Source organism: Thalia democratica, chromosome 5, assembly GCF_965202585.1.
Source record: "Thalia democratica chromosome 5, ktThaDemo2.hap1.1, whole genome shotgun sequence".
Lineage (NCBI taxonomy): Eukaryota > Metazoa > Chordata > Thaliacea > Salpida > Salpidae > Thalia > Thalia democratica.
Window position 1 is genome coordinate 53,252,794 of NC_139169.1, and position 21,786 is coordinate 53,274,579.

Below are 21,786 nucleotides of genomic sequence, written 5' to 3' on the forward strand. Positions count from 1 at the left end.
CCCGCAACCACCAGATGCCTATTGACCCTGTTCTAGTTCTTGGTTAATTATAGTTATAAGTTGTTCACTTGATTTTTCTGTCATTTTTTATTCTTTAAAACGTGAGTTTTTTTGCCTCCATAATACTTTTACCAAGTATTAAAAAGTCTTAGTCGAACGATCTTAAAAATAAAACACTTATCATAAAATGTGGGTTCTTAAATGTTTAAATAAAGCAATGTTTCGTAAAAAAATACTAACCATATTTTATATAGGACAAACTTACTAGAACGATAGTTTTTGCATTCATTAACTAAACTTAGTATTTCAATTCATAATTTAAGTAAAAAAGTGCAGAAAAAATGTGTCAGAGTTTTTAATTCAGGTTAAAAAAACAATCCAAGTGTTAAAGAAAAAAGTCGTTGCCCTACTGAAACAAAAAACAAACAAGTTTATTAAAAATTTTGAAAAAAAAAAGTCTGTCGGAAGTTTAAAATTATTTAAACACTTAAAAAGTTGTTTAGTGTAACTGTTTTTTAAAACTGTTTTAAAGGTAAGTTTTGTGCATAAATTTGTAAGAAATAATAAATAAATATTAAACACAGACATAAAAAAAATTTATTAACATTTTAAAACAAAGCAAATTTTAAATATGTTTAAGCAGTTGTTAATCATGATTCAGTTTATTTAAAGATAATACAAAACCAATAAAAGAAATTTTTACCAAAGGTCATCAGTGTTATTTTAAGTAAAGAAGGATAGATAACTTTTACTGAATATAATAAATCAATACTTGACTAATAGTATACTAAATAACATTGGTATGGCAAACATAAACATCAAAACTAATAACTTGAAAAATAAAATAAGTATTACACCTTCTGTTTAACATCATTTATTTATCAATCTAAAATTTATGTGAAATATAGCCTGAATATATTTTTGATGGAACTTATTGAAAAATGGTTATCATTTAAAAACATAGAAGCAGTTTAAGTTCTAAACCTTATGCCTGACTTGTGTAAGCTAAAGAAATGTGTATGTAGTATGTACGACTATTTTATTTTCATCTCTAAAATAATAACTTTTTTTATGCATTAGTTATTTTTTACCATTTTAATAAAGCTATTATCGATTTGTTTTTATTTTGAAATTTTATAGTTTAACTTAGTTTTCTAATATTACTTTCTTACTAAATATTCCAATGAACTTGTTTCACTAGGATCTTTATTAGCAAACGCTTAAATTTATATTTTGAATTGTTATTGAATTTTACATATGTTTGCTGTTTAAACTTGTTTCGTTTATCAAATTTTATTTTCAATTGTTTAGTTATAACTTTGCTTAATATTTAAATTAAACTTTCTCTATCAATAATTCTTATGAGTTGTGGTTAATAAATTAAAAAATTAAAAAGTTTATCTATTTATAAAATTTGAATAAACTTACATTTTAGTCGTTTAATGTCGGATTAACATTATTTTAAAATTAAATGTTGTATATAAGACTAAAATTGTTTATATGATATACAATTTTAGTACAACTTTCTCATGGTATTTCAATTTAAATTTGAAAGTACAAAGATTTTATACATAATAAACTTATAGTTGTGTTGGTTATCAACAAATCTTTAATATATAGGATGTTTTTATTTATTTAACGATTTACTTTATCAACCTAACTGATTCATTAAAAAATGTTGCATCTTGTCATCAATATTAGTATTAAACGACTTTCAGCTAAAAACTTATTACAATTTATGTATAAAGTGTTGCTAAGTTTATCAGATGCATTTGTAGGGGTCATTTAAATATGTTCAGCTTATTTGTGTTAAAGTGTAAAAGAAGTTTATGAAAAATGTTTATTTTTTTAGTTAGATTTTCTAATACATGGAATTTAAATCTTTTATGCTAGAATATACTCTAAATATTAATGGGCAACTTATAAAGTATTAAACTAGATATTTGTTTATAAACATAAATTAAATGATAACGAAATAATAAGATTATTATAAAAAGAATCTTTTAAATAAATTTTAATGTAAAACAATTTTATTTTGCTAAGAACTTTTGTTTAAATAGTTAAGGAAGCAATTTTTCAACGTTTATGAATCGCTGCTATAGAATTTCTTTTTTAATTGTAGCAACTTAGGTATAATTTTTTTTGAAAATATAAAATACAGATTCAATTGTAAAATAAAGCAATTAGGTGTTGTATATTATTTTTGTACAAAAAATATTTAAGCACTTTTTCTTTTACAACAACTGTATCTAAGTAAAACAAACTGATTTAAAAATAAAATTACACCGATGAAGGCGTACTAAAACCCTTAAGTTTATAAAACTTTAACAATTTAAAACAAATTTTAGTTGTTGGCTGCTGTATAAATATAAATATAAGTTAAGTTTAGTAAGTTTTATAACTTTTTGTAATTAATTGATTTTTTATATAAAACAGATTTATGATTAGTTTCTTTAAATCTTCAGTTTTCTTGTTTTGACAAGTTTGGAAAAATTAAAAAAAAATTCGAACACTACAAATATAGCATTACATCATTGCATAGATAAAAGTGTCTTGTTCAATGTAATTCTATTGATCTGATTTAAAACTTGGATTCTCGAATTCTGATTTACTTGAGTTTGAGTCATCAAAACTTATTTTTGATATAGAGTTTGCGTTCATCTTGCGCAGTTTTCTGTTTTCATTTTCACAAGTTACTTATTTTATACTGAAAAACTTAGTTATTTCAATGTTTTAATAAGAATAACTTTAAATTTAAAAAATAAAAATACAGTGTATAATGAACCTCTAGCTATTTTTATTTTATTACGGTATAAAAATGTTTTATTTATATTGGTTATAATGAGTATAAAATTGTAAACTAACTAAAAAAAATTACATGATGCGATTAAGATATGGTTATATTATCTTTTTTAAGATATATACGTGCTACTAAATATTTAAAATGTTGGTAACAAAAACTTTAATTTTGCTTAGAACTTTTACTTTATTTTGGAAAATAAAAATGCTACTAAAAACAAGAACTGACATGTACTTCATTACAACCATAGTGATAACAATAGTTGTTCCAATTACGGTTATGGCTAACAATACTCCAACGACTACAGCTGCAACATTAAGGTTGTCCTGTAAATTACAAAATAAAATAAAATTATCAAAAAAAAAAAATCAATCAAACTTCAACTTACATCATTTTCAACACCGACAGCACTGGGCCTTGTTGTGGTAGGAACAACCCGACACTTTTTGTCGTCATCAGGGTCGATTTCCATATTTTCATCTGGACACTCACAATTAAATCCACCAAAAGTGTTTTGACAAGAACCTTCACATCCTCCATTGTTAGTTTCGCATTCGTTATTGTCTTTAGAAGAAAATAGTTTAATTATAAGAAAGAGCACATAAGCACTACTTTGTAATTAAGTTTTAGTGTTTCTATAACATTCGAATTTATCAGTGCATAAAAAAAAAGTTTAGTTATCTAATGAAATAACTACAAAGTTATTTAATGTGTTAATCAGTTTTAAGAATTGTCATATATTTTGAATCAAAAGATTAAGACTGCCTAATACCTAAACTTATTCATAAACTTTTTTTAAAGTTACAGACCAATGCAAGTTGGAGCTTCTCCATTAAAACTTCCATCTTCGCATCGCAGCTCTGCTCTTCCCATTATAGATGTTCCCCTGCGACAGTAATACGTTACACTCATAGGGTCACTTCCACATCTTCGCCAAGCTCCACCTTCAATGGTCGGAGGAACACCACAGTTGCCAATTTCAGCGCTCTCCCTCCAAAGTTCAAGGTTGATTGTGGGAATATCTTGGCACTGAACGAAATCACGTGGAAAGCTAGCTAGCCTGAACACATCTCTTTGTACACGGTCTAGTCCTGTGTTCTCGCAAATTATTCTTGCCATCGAGTACCCCTCCAACGTTTCCAGCTGTATTTTATTTATTTATTATTTATTGTATTCATAAACTTTATATGCTTTCTCTTAAATATTTTCGACATAAAAACTCTTTACCACTATAAACTACTTAAAATATGTAAATTGTTAGAAAATTAAAAAAAGATTCGTCTCCAAAAAATTTTCATGTTAGAAATTCTAATTTCCTCAAGCTCTTATAGCGAAAAACTTTCTTTAAAATTTTTGCAAGTTTATTTTTAGAAGTTCATAAAATTATTTACCCAGACAGCACAATTTTCTAAACAACTAATATTTGTTTTAAGACTTAACAGTCTTACTTGTTCGTTGTTAAACTGTCCTTGGTTTCTGTAAAAGAATCTATCACCATCTCTTAAGTTTCTAAACTGTCTAACAAGCATACATTCGAAAAGCGGTCCAACTCTTGAACCTTCGATTAGGTCCTCTACTAAACCTGCTACCCAAACGTCGACGTTGCTGAAAAATTAAGTTACGAAACTTGAATAAAAAAATTAAACGTTTTTTTATTTGATGGTAAATATGAAGATGACTGAAACTGTTTGTCAAAAACTATTTTTAACTTATAGCGTAGTATAACAAAAACAACATTTTTTTAAAATGTTTCTTTTTTAAGTTACAGACAAAGTGATTTAACATTTCTAAACAGTAATAAATAGTAGTTCCGACATAAAAAAAGAAGTTGAAAACTTCCAATACAGCAACTTTAAAGTTTTAAAGTTTAAGTTTTGTAATATATTTGTATTGGATTTACTGTACTATTAAAATCTTAGTTTTAGTACTTTTTAAAAAGTAGTGTAACTATACAACTAACTTTATTGTAAGAAAACAAAGCTATTAAAGAATAATTAATTTTTTTTTGATTTAACTAAATATTTAATACTTAAAAAGTATTTAAACAATTTTATATTAAAAATAAAGTCACCTTGGATGACCATAAAGTCTCTCTAGACGATTTCTGACTTCGGAATTGCTAATTTCACCAGCAAGTGCAGTAAAATTGTCAGCAAAAGGCATTCCGCACCAAACCCTCCAATCGTTGTAGCCTGGAAGCCCGTGATCTCTACCTCTCTGTATGTTCAAGGAAGCAAGATCGAGTGCTACCTGATAAATGAAAAGATTGTAACATTAAGTATAAATAACATCAGCTAGGTAATGTTTATTGTGGTTTTCATTTCTTACCTTCATTAGAGATTTGTTAACTAAAAAGTAACGGCTTTTAAATAAACAAATGAGTTATATGGTGTTAAGGTAAAACTTAGTAAAATTGAATGAATCATAAAATTTAATTAAGAAATATAAGTTAGGAGCTGTAAGACTCTAAAACTAGTTAATCTTCGTTAAACATGCATACTTACGGTTTATTCATTTCAATATAATTTGTCTGCTTTTAGAGCATAATTTATGTAACTAAAAATAAAGTAAAACTTTAAAAGTCTGCCCTAAAAGTTAATATTTTTGAGTTTGTTTATAAATTGAATTAAGAATTAATTTAAAAGTTTAAGTTGTAAGTAGCTAAAAATAACTACTTATAATGCTTTAGTTGAATTATAGTTGAAAAAGAAACAAAAACGAGGTCTTATTTAACTATTTTTACTCCTTTTAAGTATATACAGCTACACAATAACTTAATAATTTGATATTCAATTTACAAAGTTACAAAAAGATAAAAAAAAAATAAACAGACTTTTTAGATTTTCTAGACATAGCTTATGCTCTTAAAGCCGACCAATTTTACTGAAATGTTTAAATCGTAAGTATGTATGCTTAACAAAAATTAATCAGTTTATAGATCTTATCACTCCTAACTTATAGTAATAATTTTAGAAACTGTGAGTTACTTAAATATTTACTAAATTTGTTATTAAAAACTTTACCAGAAGGTATTAATTTGTTTTGGTTTGTGTTGTCTATTTTACTTATTGCTCAATAATCTAACTAATTGCTTAATTAACAATTCACTTATTTAAACTTAATTTTTAAGAAGTCTTTTTCTTTAAGTAGTGACGAGCTCTTTAAGTAAAACTTAGTTTGCTAAATAAACTTTTGAAAAAATGTATTTTAAATGTAACTTTTTACATGTTTAGAAATGTAGTTTTGATCGATTATATAAAATATTTAAATAGATACTAACTCAATATATTAAACGCCTCTTTTTTAAAAATAGGCTTTAAATTTTTAGTTATTAGATTTTTAGTTAAAAGTAAAATAGACTTTAACTATTTATAGTGTGATTTAAAAAGGATAGTTCTGCTGGATGTTTAAGTATTTTTTAATTTAGAAGTATAAAACTTTGTTTAACATTTGAATAATCTTTACCTACAGTGAATAAGTAAAATAAGTTAAAGTACTTGATTTTGAAGTGCAAACAATTTTTCTCTTAGCTCTTCATTCATTAGCTCATCAGGACGCGCTAGCTTAGCTGGTCTTCCTATCAAACCTGTAAAATATTTATTTGTAAGTAATATAGTTTTTGATAATAAACATGATAAAAAATTTAATAGTTGATTTAAACCTCTCATGATAGGATCAAGACCTCCCTGTCTAATAATTCTCCATGAAGAAAAAAAAGCTTCATGAAGTAAGATTGTGGGAAACTGAGGATGATCGTCAAAAGTTTCGTTTAACCTTTACAAAAAACAGCCGTATTCAAACTAATTTTTCTTATTGTTTCCTTATTTGTGACTTGTTAATGAATTTTTCAAAGTTTATATAACTTAATTTTAAACATATGCTACCAAAAACATTTTTCTTTTACCAATAAATAGTTAGGTAAAAGTATACTTAAAGAAAAACTAAAAAACCTTCTGAATTCAGGATGAATTGTAACATGTCCAAATCTAAATGCTGCAGTTGCAAAAACGTTTGAGGTTGTAGGGTTTACACTTGGATCGTATCCTGAAAAATTTCCCATTCTTTGCATTCCTGTTGGGCCCAAAATCTTCGGCAAGTATTCGCTTAAATTATTTTTTAGAATAACTGGTTAATTTCAATCCTAAGTATTTAGGTACTTTGGTTTGTTCAGATGTAGCTTATGTGCGTAAATTGTCTTACTACTTTATGTGCTTAAGTTTTTAAAAGTAAGTTAAAAGTATAGTAAAATTTTGAGAGTTATTTTAATAAATACTGATAAATTATGACTTATGCATTCGTTTTTGTAAACACTTTGTTTTACTTTATTACTTATAGTAAATTACAGTGCCAAATTCACTGCAGTTTAGCAGTTTGTGTAATTAATCCATTTTGCTCAAACTAGTATCCAGTCACGTTTATTCTAATGAGATTGAAATTATCTTACTAGTATGTCTATTTATAATAGCTATTTATAATATATATATTTTTAAATACGACTCAATAACAATTCAAACTCAATAACATAACTTAGCATGAAAAAAAAAATTTTTTTAAAACAGATGCAGTTGAATTTTATACGCTGAAAAAATGCTGTTGTATGCATGGGCCAGGGACGTAGCTAGCTTAAAAAAGTTACGAGTCTGAAAACATCTGAAATGACGCGTAATAACGTCCTAGCGGGAACAGAGCAATTTCAACTACCTCTATTGTTATTGAACTTAATATAAAAGTATGCAGTTATGTTAATACTTCAAAAATTAATGGAATGTTGAAGTATGAGTGATAACTGTATACAAGGCAATTTATATGTTTCCACTTGTGTAAATCAACAAAACTTTCATTGAAAATAAGTATAAGAAAATGACAATTTAACTCAAAAACAGTTATATTGTCAACTGTGTACTTTATACTTTAAAGATGACAATCAAAGTTCTCTACTTAAATAAAAGAAGAATGATCAATTATAAATTTTAAATTCTGTTAACAATACAATGTTTCACTCGCTTGAAACTTGTCAAACGAGATCTTTATTTGAATAAAACCTTATTCAAATAGAATCAAATAGAATTCTATATTGTTAATAAAATTTAAAATTATAATTGATATTGTTAACTATACAACTTCCGGAACTTTTATGGAAATTTTCAAAATCGAACATTTAACGTAGTCAATAGAAACCACATTTAATTATGCAAATTTTAGTAACATAAAATTGTATGATTTTATTTTTTGAAGAAAAATCTACAGATTTTATTATAATAAAATTTACAATGGGTAGCTTTTTGATAAATAAAATTTATATGAGCTATAGGTATACAATTTAGATGTATATAATTTGTTCAATTTTTACGACACTAAAAGTGCTAAAGAGTACATAGATGTCGAAATTATCTCTCAGGATTGTAAAACTAAGTATAAATAAATACTAAAAGCTAAGAAAGCAGGGCCTTTATAAACTGAAGAATTGAAACAAAAGCAAGTTTTTTCGCACAAAATAGACGTTTCTGCAGATTTACAGAAACGTACCAAAGCTACGTGAACAGCATGGCTAATATTACTCCGTTTCAGACTTATCGTTCTAAGCTAGCAATTTATACATTTTCTAATAACTTAAACACCTTTAATAGATTGCCTTTTACTTCAAAAATTTAAAGAAATTTTTTTTAGTATTTTGTTTATCGTGTAATGTTAGACTATTTTTCTTAAAAGGCCAAAATAGTCATAAAAACTCTAGGTACACTAAAATATGTCTTCAGTTTGGAGTTTGAGATTTTGAGTTTTTAGCAAAAAACTGTGTGTTGGCAAAGTTAAGTTTAGTTTTCTCTGCAAGAAGGAATTCTTAGTAAATAAAGCAACTATGAGTTCTTATTTATTCTCTGCTTACATTTCATCATTTTATTATTTGCAACCTCATATTTATTTTTTTTAATAATAAATTTAGTAGTTTTATAGTTGTATATATTTTGTTAGTGAATTTACGTTTTATTTTAGTGATAACTAAGGTTTAAGTTTTCTGTATTTATAAAAGTTAAGCCATTTAGAATTTTTATAGTGGTGTATAATCTATTATTGATTTTTAGCAATATTTAGTGATATTTAAGGTTAAAGTTTCTGTAGTTATTAAATGATATTAAATTTTATTTAAAATATTGATATTTATACTTCTGTTGTTATTGATATTCTTTTATAATATTCGTCACATATTGATATTCATATTTGATATATTATTGATATTTGTATATATTATATATTGTTTATATTATATATTGTTTATATATACTTTTAATGGATATGAGTAAGAGACACTGTACACGTAGTCAAGAGAAGGGTACTGGCCAGAGCCATGCAACTATTAGAAGTGACTCTGAGGCAGTACCTGTTCCGCCAGTGCTACCAGGCCCTCCAAGCGGACAATCGTATACAAAATTTCAGATACACAGGTTTGTAAATTGGTATTATTTTAAAATTACCGAGCTTAGTTGAGACTACCAGACCTTATCAAATTTAAGTAAACAATAGTTTTACTGTTAAATTGCAACTTTATTTTAAGAAAAATCATTTACACTATAAATATCAAATAAAAGCTGATTTAACTTAGTTTTATTTATAAACTAAACTTAAAAACTATCATTAATCATAATGATGTAATTTTTTTCCAGAAACAACTGTAAGAAATTTTAGCTTTCAATTTAGGTAAACTAACTTCCAGTTAACTATCTGATGCAAAGCTGAAACAATTTTTCTAGCTTCGTGGTAAAGTGCTTCTCCTGACCAGTGTGGATTAATAACTTTTAATCTTTTAGCTATTCGATTGTGTTCTCTTAACCAAAGTGTGTGAATTGATGCTAAAGTTTGGTGCTCACTTGCTCTATATGTGTAAATTTTGTTAATGGTTGTTTGTAGTTTTACTTAAACTCAGTGGCACAAGCAATTGCTAAAATGTTTTTTGGTGTTAAAAAGTAATGAAAATATACTTTATCTTCTGGATAATAAAAGTAAGATATGCTTGGTTTAAAAGTATTAATGATATTAAGACTTTTGTGTTCGAGATAAAACAATTAAATTAATAAAAAAATATTTTAATGTTAGCTACAAAGTATAAAATTGCAAATAAATAGCATAAACACTTTTATTCTGTTTACCTAGGGTCACCCGCTTTAAAACAAGGTATCTGTTCCCCACTTGTATCAAACCTATCTTGAACGCATGGATTAGCTGGATTAAAAGGTAAAAATTCTCGTCCATCTAAAAAAATGTATTGAAATTGTAATTAAAACTAGTTGTAATTTGAAAATAAAATATCAACATTTAAACTTTGAGTAAATTTTAAAATAAACAATTGCATTATTTAAATGATTTTTTAATTATTAGTTAAATTTGTAAAATCTTTGTACAAAAATTCCTTACAACTTGATCACTAAACATATATATTCTATCATTTAACATCACATATGAGGTAGTATTAAGTTTTTCCAATAAATTCGTAGATAGAGTTAGAAAAACTCTTGTATAATGCAAAGTTGATAATAAAACACTAAAACTAAGAACTATTTATGTTAGTTTTGTAGTAAGAAAACACTTATTTTTATAAATGTATACAAAATGTTGAAATAAAAATTTATATAGTTTAAATACATCTTTTTATACAAAATAATTATAAAAAATTATTCTGAAAGTTTAACAGTATTCTGCGTTTCAGCATATTTTTTATAAACTTATTTTAGGTCAAATACAAACTAGTACGATAAATTACAGATAGTTGTATAACAGATATTAGCTACTTCGTAAAAATATCAATGGCTTATTAGTCTGTATATTTAAATAATATTTTAGACCTTTTTGTATAATAATAAAATGTTGAAATGGTTATTATCAAGGATACACAATTTAATCTAATGTAAAAACTGTACAGTTTAGACCTCAATGAACTTTTTTTTTTTTTTTTGTTTATTATGCTTTAATGCAAAATTTTGTTACCTTTTATGTTTTTAAATAAAGAACTTATTCAAACATTAACTTTAAATTAAAAAAACAATTTTTGTAATTACAATACAAATTTGTTGATTGATTTTAAATTTAAACGAGTCTTAAGACTTTTAAAACTTTGTAAGTTGATTTTAAATATACTTTAATTTTGAGTTAAAAAATGTCAGTTAATTTTTATTTATTTCATTAATATGTGTTTTACGTAAATTTTATTAAATATAAGCATTTTAATAAGCATAAAGTAACCAAATAAGACCTTGTTTTTTTGAAAACCATGTGCGTTTTATTTTAAAATAAGTAAAACAGTCTTCAATAGCATACTTTTTTTTCTCTACTAGCTTTATGTTTATAATTGAAGAACGTCTGTGAAGAATTTTATTGATCCAGATGTTTTATAACAACAAAAAAAACTTCAAAAATTGTAAAGAAATATAATTTTTATACTTGCTACAAAAATTTTAGCTCTTATTTTAATTTTAGTACAAAATTTAAAACATTTTTAATTTTAACATACTGGTTTTCTATTAACCTCATTTATATTCAAAAAGTTTTAAATTAAACGTCAAAAAATTCTTTATAGGATCAAAATAATTCAAAAGGTAAAAATGTGTTAACTATGATTTTCAATACTATTTGAATGTATACTCATAATTTAGTATTTGTTTTTAAGTTTCAGCAGAAGCATGACGAACTATGTATTGAAGATTCTGTTTTTACCTATATGTTACAATTGAAATACTTTTTTGATTAAGATTTGATTGAGTTTTTTTTCTAACGATAGTTACTTTTCCGGCGATAGTTGAATCAATGGTCTTGAAGATAATTTTAATAGATTTTGCAAATTTATAAGAAATTTTAAGGTTATTTATTTTTATTTTCATTTAACTTGTCAGCTTTTGTTATAAAAAACTACCGACTGTCGTAAAATCTTGAGTTGGCTTTCATTAAACCATCTTCTGTTGTAAGATTTCTAAGCTCCAAGTTTGAACTTTCTGAGTTTCCGTACAACTTAAAAATAAATTTGTATATTATATGTCTTTAGAATAAGTTTTAAATTAAAAAAAACAAAACTTTTAGATAAAAGCTAAACTAAGTTTTTTGTTGAGAAGTAAGTTTTACTTTTTGTAATTGTAAAATTTTAATTTTTTTTTTGTAGAATTCTTAAACTTAGCTGTTATTACAATGTTTAAGTTGTATTTTATTGTCATTTACATAAATAGAATTACTTTTAACACGAATAAATTTTAAAAGTTAAACTCTTGAAAGTGTAACATTTAGATACAAATATCTTCATATAAAAGTTAAGATGCCATGCTGTAAGTCTAGCGCTAGCGTTGTACAGTTGTTGAATAATCTATTATTATTTTATAGTCGGTGAATTTCCACTTCAAGCTTAAAAACTTGGATAAATTCTTCTCCAACTTGTACGTATCTTTTTATATATAGAGAAAAAAAATCAAGCGAGCTTAAACACTTTAGATTTATTAAGTGGAGAATTTAAACTTTTAGATATACCACCTAAACAAACTTGTTTGTTAATATAACAAGTCCGAAGGTTACTAAATATCGTCTAGTTAATCTTCATAAAAATTTTCACTTACGTTTATAAACTATTTAAAAAATTTTAGATACGACTTAAATTACTACTTAAGATGTTGTATTTATTTTTCTATGTTTAGTTTACTTTATAAAAAAGAATTTTTACGAGCAATTGCTCGTAATTATATTTAGTTTAACTATATAAAGTTAAAAAGAATTTTTTTTTTGTTTTTATTTTGATCATACTGACGTTGTTTTAACTTTTTTTAATAAAGTAAAAATATAAGAAATAAATATTTTAACATTAGTCTGAATATAGTTCTACTTAAAAAAAAGTGAATCAATGATAAAAATTTCTATACAATAGATAAACTAAAATGAAAACTTTAAAGAGGATTACTAGACGAGACTTGATCATTCTCGGACTTGACGTTGCTAGATTTGACGGTGCTAGATCCTATAGTAGGACATTTTGGCCTTTTGAAAATAAAATGGGACATTTTGTTTTTTTTCAGTCTGCGTAGAATATCTCGTAAAATAAACCGTCATAAAAAAGATAAAAAATAAATTTATTTTTATCGCTGGTTTATTTAAGTTTGATTTTAATCTAATGAGTTTTAATAGTTCTACAGTATAAACATTTAGTTAGTTTTTACACTCGATTATTAAGTCATTTTATATTTTAAAACTTTAAACTACATTATAATCTTATTTCAATTTCTATTCAGTTTAATTGATTAAGATACAATTTTTGATAAGACTTACTACGAAAGATCTCAAATAGATTTAAGGAAAAAATGAAATGTGTTTTGTAATATTTTTTAAATTTAAAGTTACAAAAATGCTAAGCAAATAAAGGAACATTTATAGACCCTTTTGTGGATCTTAGTTTGCGTAGCATATATAATAAAAATATTAAAAATAGCATTTCCGTTATTTTTCTCAGTGAACTTAGATTTGAAAATCTGACTAAGCAAGGAGACCTTAATTAAAGAACAAAACTGGAAATACCAAAAATGACTACTATCCCAAAAATTATTAAGTTTATATAAAAACAAATAGACTGATTTTTTAGATTAACTCACTGAAAAATAATGAAAAGAAAGCCAGTAAAAAAATATATTTATTTTTTAGATATGCCACGCAGACTAAAAAAAAGCCAAAATGTCTTACTTTTTCTATAGGCTGGGCCCTAGCACCGACCCAATAAACCCGAATAAAAAAACATAATTTGCTTAAGCCGCATCATTTAGCTACTAAATTCTGTAAAAAACTACTTTAAGAACAAAGAAATTCATGTTTGTTGAAATTTTAAAGTCAAGCAGTTGTCTTAAATTTCCCCTTGAATAAGAATAATTTTCGTTCAGTAAATCTCATATAATCAAAAAATGGTTTGATTTATGCAGATTAACATAACAAAATAAAAAAACAAAATAAAGAAAGTAGTCTGAAACTATAACAAGTTGAAGTTATTAAATATTAAAAGTACAATTTAAGTAGAACTAAATAAGCACTTTGTTTTGTTTGAGATAAAATAAATTTAAATTTCAATAAAAGAACAATTTTGTAAAGTTATGTTTGTTTTTGAAATAAATTCTGATAAAAGAATTCAAAAATAAACAAATTTTTAGTGATTGAGTTAGAAATGACCTGGCTAGATCGGGTTTGAAATGACCGGGTTAGAAATGATTGAGTTAGAAGTGATTGAGTTAGAAGTGATCGGGTTAGAAATGATCGGGTTAGAAGTGATCAAGTTAGATATGATCAAATTAAAAGTGATCGAGTTAGAAACGATTGGGTTAGAAATGATCGGGGTAGAAATGATCGGGTTAGAGATGATTGCGGGTTAGAAATGATCGGCTCTAATTTTCGGGTTTATGTTAGATATTTAACCAAAATTTAGTCTACAAAAAAAACAGCAAAATGTTCTCTGCTAAGTATTTAATTAATTGGTTAATAAACTTAAAATATTACTTAGTTGTTCTGGACAAGTAATTAAACTGTATCCGTTGTGTATGACTCGACAATCAAAATACTTTTTCGTACATCAAATCCTTAGACAAAACTTAGTTAGCGCTTTTTATGTCGTTCAATAAACAGTAAATAATATTGTAAAACATATAAAGTGTAAGATTTGAAACAGCAAAAAAACGAGAACTTTTATTTTGTTTAAATGATTGGAAATTTAGGAGTATTTACATTAAATTTACTATTTAGCTAAATATTGAATTTTGATATGGCTATATAAAAAATTAAAATATCTACCTTGAATTAATAACGTATATTAATAAAACTTTAGTGTTTTATAATAATTTTATTCTTAAGTGTTTGTAAGTAAACTTAAAATCTCTATTTGTAATGTAATTTGACGTAGTAGGACGTCAAAATTACTAAAAAGTTGTAATTTTCATGTAATCAAAAGCTTATTCTATTTGAATCAGCTTTATGTTCAATCTTAAGATCGTATTTTAGTGAAACGGAATAACATAAATAAAGCTTAACAAAATTCGTTTTGTTGTTTTACTTCTTTGTTTGATCATCAAGGATTGATAACTTTACTACATCTTTCTCATTAAAGTAACCGAAACTTATTTAAATATAATACAAACAATAACAGCTTAACTCAAAAAGTATACATCATTTAAAAGTATTTTTTATGACAGATCTATCATTAGAGTAATTGTTATAGACTAGTTATAGACTAGTACTGGACAAGACGTTAAAAGGTATCTGTGGTGTGTGACTCGATAACCGAAAGAGTTTTTTCGTGCACCAAGCCCTAGACCAAATGTTTTGAGCGCTTCTTTTTGTCGTTCAATAAGCTATAGTTTAGATTTTTAATAACTTATTATTTTTGAGAAAAAAAAAATTACTCAGTTTCACTGCAGAGCGGATTTTCAAATAGTAAATCTGTAGTAAAATAATAATGGTATAACATCCGCTCTGCGGTGAAACTGAGTAATTGTTTTTGCTCAAAAATAATAAATTATTAATTATCAATCTCCTTTTAGTGGATAGATTACTGTGTCCTATTTATTTGTTCTGAACTCTATAGTTAAATAGTTTAGATTTAACTTACCGCAGATCCGTCAACAAAAGAGTTGATTGTAGACAACTGCTCCCTTGGAATAATTCTTCCTGTCAATGATGAAGTATCCCCGCTACCGCAAACAGCCGAAGACCTAAAGAAAGGAATACACCTTCTAGTCGTAACTCTAGGATCATCATCAGGTACCTACAAATAAACAGAAGAACCTTTAGCAAAACAATAAAAAATCATTAGTTTTATTATAAAAATTACTTTAATCGAGTTACATATTTTACTAAGAACCTATAATTATTTAGCAAAGTAATTTGCAACTCAATCTAGTTTATAAAAACTTGTTAATGGAAGAAAAATAAATACAGTGTAAAGCAAAACTAATTTTAAATGTAGTTTTAAAAGTCATACAAACAACTTAAGAACAATTTAACTTAGTAAGCTAGAAGCGACTTGGTTATATTAAGCATTTCATTTATTCCTAACATTTTGTTTAAAAACAAAATACACTTTGGGCTAAAAACCTTTAAATTCCTTTTTTAGTTATAAACTTAATGATTATACAATATTAAACCTAAGAAATACTGATTTAGTTAAACTTGAATAACTAAAGTTTTATTTAGTCGTTTTTAGCTAGTAATTCATTAGATCCCGATTTTTTCCAAGTTAATATCTTGTCGGATCTAGAATTTTGTAAAACTGATCCTAGTTTGTGGATATAGTGGACCACTACTTTTTGAAACGAAGTGATAACCATACCATCGGTGAGAAAAGTAAGTAAATAGTTCTAACAATAACATCTAATAAGATCAAGTCAAAACTGAATACAATGATAAATTTTAAAAAGCGGGTAAAACCACCACGAAACCAGCTACACTGAATTAACAACAGGAAGAAAATGAAGAAAAATTGTTAAAATACTTAAAATACTTAAAAGTTTCAATGCAATAATACTTAAAAGTTTTAATACTAATAAAGATGTCAAAAAAGTTTAAGCGATCTTTTAAAGGAAAAGATTGCAAAAAGGAAACTTTCATTGATTAAGTTAGAATAAAAACAAACAACGTAACTAAAACATACATTGGACTGAGGAAAAATCAAATCATGAAATGAAAATGAAGTCTTTTAAGATTTATTTACTTTTATAAGCAAAACTAAGAAACAGTGTATTTCTTTAAACTTTTTTTATTACCTCAAAATTTGAACATTAACCATTAAAACTTTGTTAAGTACTAATCATAGGCTTGAATAAAACAATTTTAGCGTTTAAGCCACAATAAATATACGTAATAAAGTTTTTGTACTTGATGAGACGGTGTGTGCTCTTTGAAATTTAAGTAACATTAAAACCCAGTTTTCTTTAAAATTGATGAAAATGAAGTAAAAACCAGAAAATTAATATTAATGATAAACTCTATCCATCCTGACTAAAGTCCTACCGAAATTCAATCTTAGCAAGGAAGGCTCATTCCTTGATCTAATAGAGTTAGATCTATATTTTTAACAAAAAAAGCTAATAAATTTACTTTATCAATTTAGCTACCAACAGTCTTTTAGTTTTTGAATTGACAATAACAGTGTATAAGTTTTGAAAATATAAACAAATTAGTAGAGGTAAAAAATAAATAAGCAACATTATTTTCAAACCCCAAAATTTTTTGTGACTTTTGATAATTAATTTTAAAAATTTTATAAGTTGCAAATTAAGGTAGTTTTATAAATACATAAATGTAAAAAACAAAGGTCAAAACCAGTAAGTATTTTAAAATTGTATGATTGTTTAAATAAATTATGATTATAAAATAACATAAATTTAAAGTAACATACCACCATTGGAAAACAAGGAGGCTCGTTCTCACAAGTCTCTCGACAATTTGTTAACCCCTGAAATGTTGAAGTGCTAAGGGATTGTGGTGTGAAACTCATATCATGGTCAATATACTGACCCCAGACTACCATCAAATGACTATAATCTGGATCATCTATTTAAAAAGATTGTTTAGTTTAGTTTTATAATGGTTATATAAATATTCAAAAAATTTTGGTATTTTTAACAACTCCGTGAAACTGAGTTATTTGGTTTAAGAAAGAGTAACATATGTTAATTGATTAAAAAAATACTGTAAAAATACTTGTTATTAAAGTTTTTATATAAAGTTGCACAGAGTTGTTAAGCAATTACTGTGTTAAAGCATTATTAAATAAAATTTAGTTACAATTTATTTAAAAAAAAAGTTTTATAAGTTTAAAAAAGATGTTTTTGTGTCAAAACTTTATTCCGACCAACGGCGTTTCACTGCTCGTAAATAAATTTAAGAACAGATCTACGGAGTCTCAAAAAAGCTCTAAGAATAGAATATTTTTTTTGAGACTTCGTAGATCTGTTCTTAAATTTATTTGAGAGAAGTGAAACGCCGTTAGTCGGAATAAAGTTTTGACACTAAAACATCTGTGGTATATATTCCGATAAGCTTAGCTTATCAGGATCTCAAGGATTTAACGCCTTTTAACGTTACATCTTATAAGTTTAAAAAAGAATATTTTGAGATTTTTTATAAAGAAGATTGATTTAAAAAGAAATTGTATTTTATTTATTTAAAATTATGAGGTTTTTTAAGTATTTACTCGTGACATCTTCATTCAGGACAGCAACAACATCATTAGAAACTCTTCTCACAAGAGGTAGCGGAAACCCATTGTATAACCTACCCTCTTCCCAACCTCTAGGGGAATTAAAAGTGTTTTCGTATTGAGCAGGTAGCCATCTAACAAGAGGAGAATTTGTGGTACCCCAGTGTGGGTTATTCAAGTTGTTGCATTGTCCATCATAGGTCCTTATTTTATTTGATTTTATTATAGTTTACAATTATGAATCATGTACACTATTATTTACCTTAATTAAAAATGAATATTTTGTAAACTATTGGTTTTTGGAACTTTAATTTAGTGTTTTAAGATATAGATAGACTAAATAAAATTTAAAATTTTGGTCATTTAAAATTAATAAAATACTGAGTAAAAAGATAAAACACTTGTACTTTTAGTATATAAGACTAAAAAATATGACTGTTAGAATTTACTGTCTATTAGAATCATAACTAATACAGTTTTTACCTATACATATTATCAAGACAAGTCTGTGGACAAGTGAATGGACCTGGGTTGACTCGACATCCTGAAAACTCCATTAGATCTCTGATGACTTCTTGTGACAAAACATCTGTTGTATTAACTCTTCTTTTGAACCTTTAATAATTAATAACTGGTTTTAAACTTGGAGTGTTTTTGTAAAAAAAAAGATAAAAAAGCTTATATTATAATAAGTCTCTAAAGAAAATTTTAATGATTTATTGTTCTATGTATACTTGATCGAAATTATACAGAACAAATAATTGAAATAAAAAGTCCTTCAAAAACTATATCCTTTATATATATTTATAATAGATAGTATGATGAGATAAACTAAATCACCTTCCACAGCGTCAACTTGAAGGGCTTTTAAATAGTCTATTGCAAAAATTTCGAATAAAAAAAACAGTACATATATTTCAAACAAGCAATAAAAGTGCTTTTAATCCTCAGATTTTAAAGCTCGAATTCGAGCATTCCGCATTCAGTTATCGGCAGAGAGTTTATAAATCTATTAAAAGAAGAATCCAACAAAAACAATCAACAATCTTCAACAGACATAATATGCGAATAGTTATTCATGTAAAGCTAATTTGGAGTAAATAATTTAGTCACATAAGCAAAATATATTTAACAAAAGTTATCAGAATCAATGTAATTGCGCTGGTTGCTGCAAATATGATTTAAAAGGGGGCAATTGCCGTTCGGAGAAAATTATTTACAATGCAATAGTTAACTCTGACCTTAAAAAGAAGTTCTACATTGACTTATGCTCAACTCAGTTCAGATTCCGATATGCTACCAATAAAAAATTGATAACTTGCAATAAATTATATTCATATATTTATTTCGAGTAATTTTAAATAGAAATATGACATTTTTATGTTAATAAGTTTAAAAGCTAGTAAGTAGAAAAACAATTTTAAGTTGAAAACATATCAGTATTTTATGTCTGGACTTTAACCTTTTAGATGCTTAAATGAAAATAAAATTTATAAAATTATTTGTTTTATATTAGTTTTAAATGAAAGCATTAACAAAAAATTCAGTCGTTTTTAACCTGCGGTGGTGAGGAAGCTGGTCTCTAACCATGTTGATTGTGACATCAAATATCTCACCAGCACGTGACATTGTTTCTGCATCTTTATTTGGTGGTTGTTTGAAAAACTGTAAAAGTTGATGGGGATCGCTCCATATGTTCTATTAAAAAGTTTGAAGTTAAATTATCTTTGTTAGCTTAATGGTTCGAGGAAATGGTTAAAAAGTATAAAACGGAATTATATGATTAAAAAAAAGAATTAAAATTTATACAAATTTTGAAGATACTCTATACTAGGTTGTAAACTATCCTTAACAAGTTAAAACAGGGATCGGAAGCCTTTTATAAGTCGCGGGCCAATTTTCTTAGAAAAGCTTGCTCGCGGGCTGCACTGTAAAAAAAAGTTCTTCCGCGGGCTGCAGTTATTTCAAAACATTTGTAGTAATCAATATAAAAGCACTACTTTAAACAAAAAATGCGATTAAATAAGCAATATTAGAGCGTTAGTAATGAGTAGTTATTGAATTAAGAACCTAATTGTAAGCTTTTACTACAAAACCTTTTCTTATTACTGTTTCTTAAAAGGTGTATTTTGAGCTGTAAAGTACCTTTCAGGCCGCAGAATTAGGCTTTGAGGGCCGCAAATGGCCCGCGGGCCGCAGTTTGCCGACTCCTGAGTTAAGATTACGAGTGTTTATATACAAGACTAAAATAATATATCACCTCTGTTCTCCAGCGATGGTTGGTCCTACTAATAGCTCTAGATACCTGTTGTACTGCTTTGAACATTGTTTTTCGAACCAAAGAGTTTGCTAGATAAAAAAATATTTTTCAGAAACTATTTAAACATATATGAATTTAAGTTGTTTTAATTCAGCTTTGAGTCAATAGATATAACTTTGTTGCTATAAACGATATTTATACTTCAATACTAATAAAACTTATATTCATCAAACTTACGATACTAGTATACACAACGTTTTTACAAAACAATGTTTATTAGTTTCATCTCGTAAAAATACTAAAAGTATTTAATAATACTTTATTTTAGTTTTTATGCAGTCTTTACTTCCTAATTTAGATATTTATATAAACTTATGTTTATAGTATAAGAATGCAAAACAAATTAGTATATGGCTTTTAGTTTTAAAACAAAAGTTTTGTTATTGATTTTACAGTATGCAATTTTTTTTCCTGAGTATTACTTTTTTTAATTTTTATGTATAGAAAAAAGGCAAAAATTACTAGCAAAGAAAACAAGAAAAAACTTATGGTAAATTACTTTAAAAAAAGTTCTATAACTTAATCTATTTGACAACTTTAGTTTTCATAAACTTAAATTTTACAATTTATTTAAGTTATGTAGGTAAAACCTATCTATTAACTTGTAGTTTTTTTTTAAATAATATTTGTACATGTAGACTTATTAAAACTAATTTATATTATCTATTAACTTGTAGTTTATTTATATCAAAGTATCTTTAATGTTTGTTAAAAAGTCTTTGAATTTTTTAATTTTTATGTCCGTTTTTGTAAAACTTATGTACTAATTTACAACTACAAGTATAAAAATTCAACCTAATTCATTATGGAGCTCATCATAGTCTACATCGTTTCCTTTGGTTTTATTTTGCTCTCTTGTAGCAGCACCTTAAACAAAAAAAAAACAAATAAAAAAATTTAATAAAAATTTAAAAAGTAAAAACTAACCTGTAAAAGCTGTTATAGCTATTAACACAAATATGTAAAGTCGAATCATGTACGATTTTATAAAAATAAAAATGAGATTAAAAAATGCAACTCCGTTTAGTTGTTTTAGTTTGAACTAATAGCCTATTTATAATCTGTAAAAGTAAAAAAAAAAAAACGTGAGGTTCAAAATATTAAGTGTGTAAAAACTATTGTTTATCTATTTAGCTAGTAGACCGATCTTTATAGTTAATTTAAAAATAAAGTTAGGAAATTAATAAACCTAACTTAGTGAAACGACCATTACTTATAAAGAAAAAGTTTCAATGTATATTTTTTTAAAAAAACATTCATATGTAAGTGCTACTAAATATTTTTAACAGATTAAATAAACAGATATAAACTTTTGTATCACAAAAATTGCAATACAAGAAAAAAAAACAGCTTGGTATTTAAACTAGTTTTTATTAATTTCAACTTATTTTTATTAGTTTTGACTTCAAAAAAAAAAAAAAAAAAGTATTAATAAAAAAAAATACGTATACTCCTAGAATAATACTTCTT

At 25.6% G+C, this 21,786-nt stretch overlaps 1 protein-coding gene across 1 annotated transcript; it reads right to left on the bottom strand.

Annotated features, from left to right (window-relative positions):
* Nucleotides 1-581: 581 nt before the first annotated feature.
* Nucleotides 582-21,380, bottom strand: LOC145835848 (thyroid peroxidase-like). Its single transcript, XM_082943586.1, has 20 exons — nt 21,244-21,380; nt 21,112-21,183; nt 20,257-20,345; nt 19,555-19,694; nt 18,480-18,611; nt 17,991-18,199; nt 17,193-17,347; nt 15,405-15,560; nt 11,704-11,794; nt 9,943-10,045; nt 9,504-9,668; nt 6,751-6,903; nt 6,462-6,574; nt 6,298-6,386; nt 4,872-5,050; nt 4,249-4,405; nt 3,610-3,943; nt 3,189-3,364; nt 3,029-3,126; nt 582-2,674 (listed from the first exon to the last, which is right to left on the bottom strand). The coding sequence occupies exons 1-20, from the start codon at nt 21,290-21,292 to the stop codon at nt 2,569-2,571; spliced, it is 2,766 nt and encodes a 921-aa protein (XP_082799712.1). The 5' UTR covers nt 21,293-21,380; the 3' UTR covers nt 582-2,568.
* Between the last annotated feature and the right edge of the window lie 406 nt (nt 21,381-21,786).

What these genes read in the sequence shown, in the direction of transcription:
- LOC145835848 (XM_082943586.1), bottom strand. Translation starts at nt 21,292, where the DNA reads ATGATTCGACTTTACATATTTGTGTTAATAGCTATAACAGCTTTTACA. An exon ending in TTTAAAGCGGGTGACCCTAG is followed by an intron (nt 9,669 to 9,942) that starts GTAAACAGAATA and finishes TTACACATATAG; the next exon opens with AGCAAGTGAGCACCAAACTT. An exon ending in AGACTTTATGGTCATCCAAG is followed by an intron (nt 4,406 to 4,871) that starts GTGACTTTATTT and finishes TTAATTTTTCAG; the next exon opens with CAACGTCGACGTTTGGGTAG.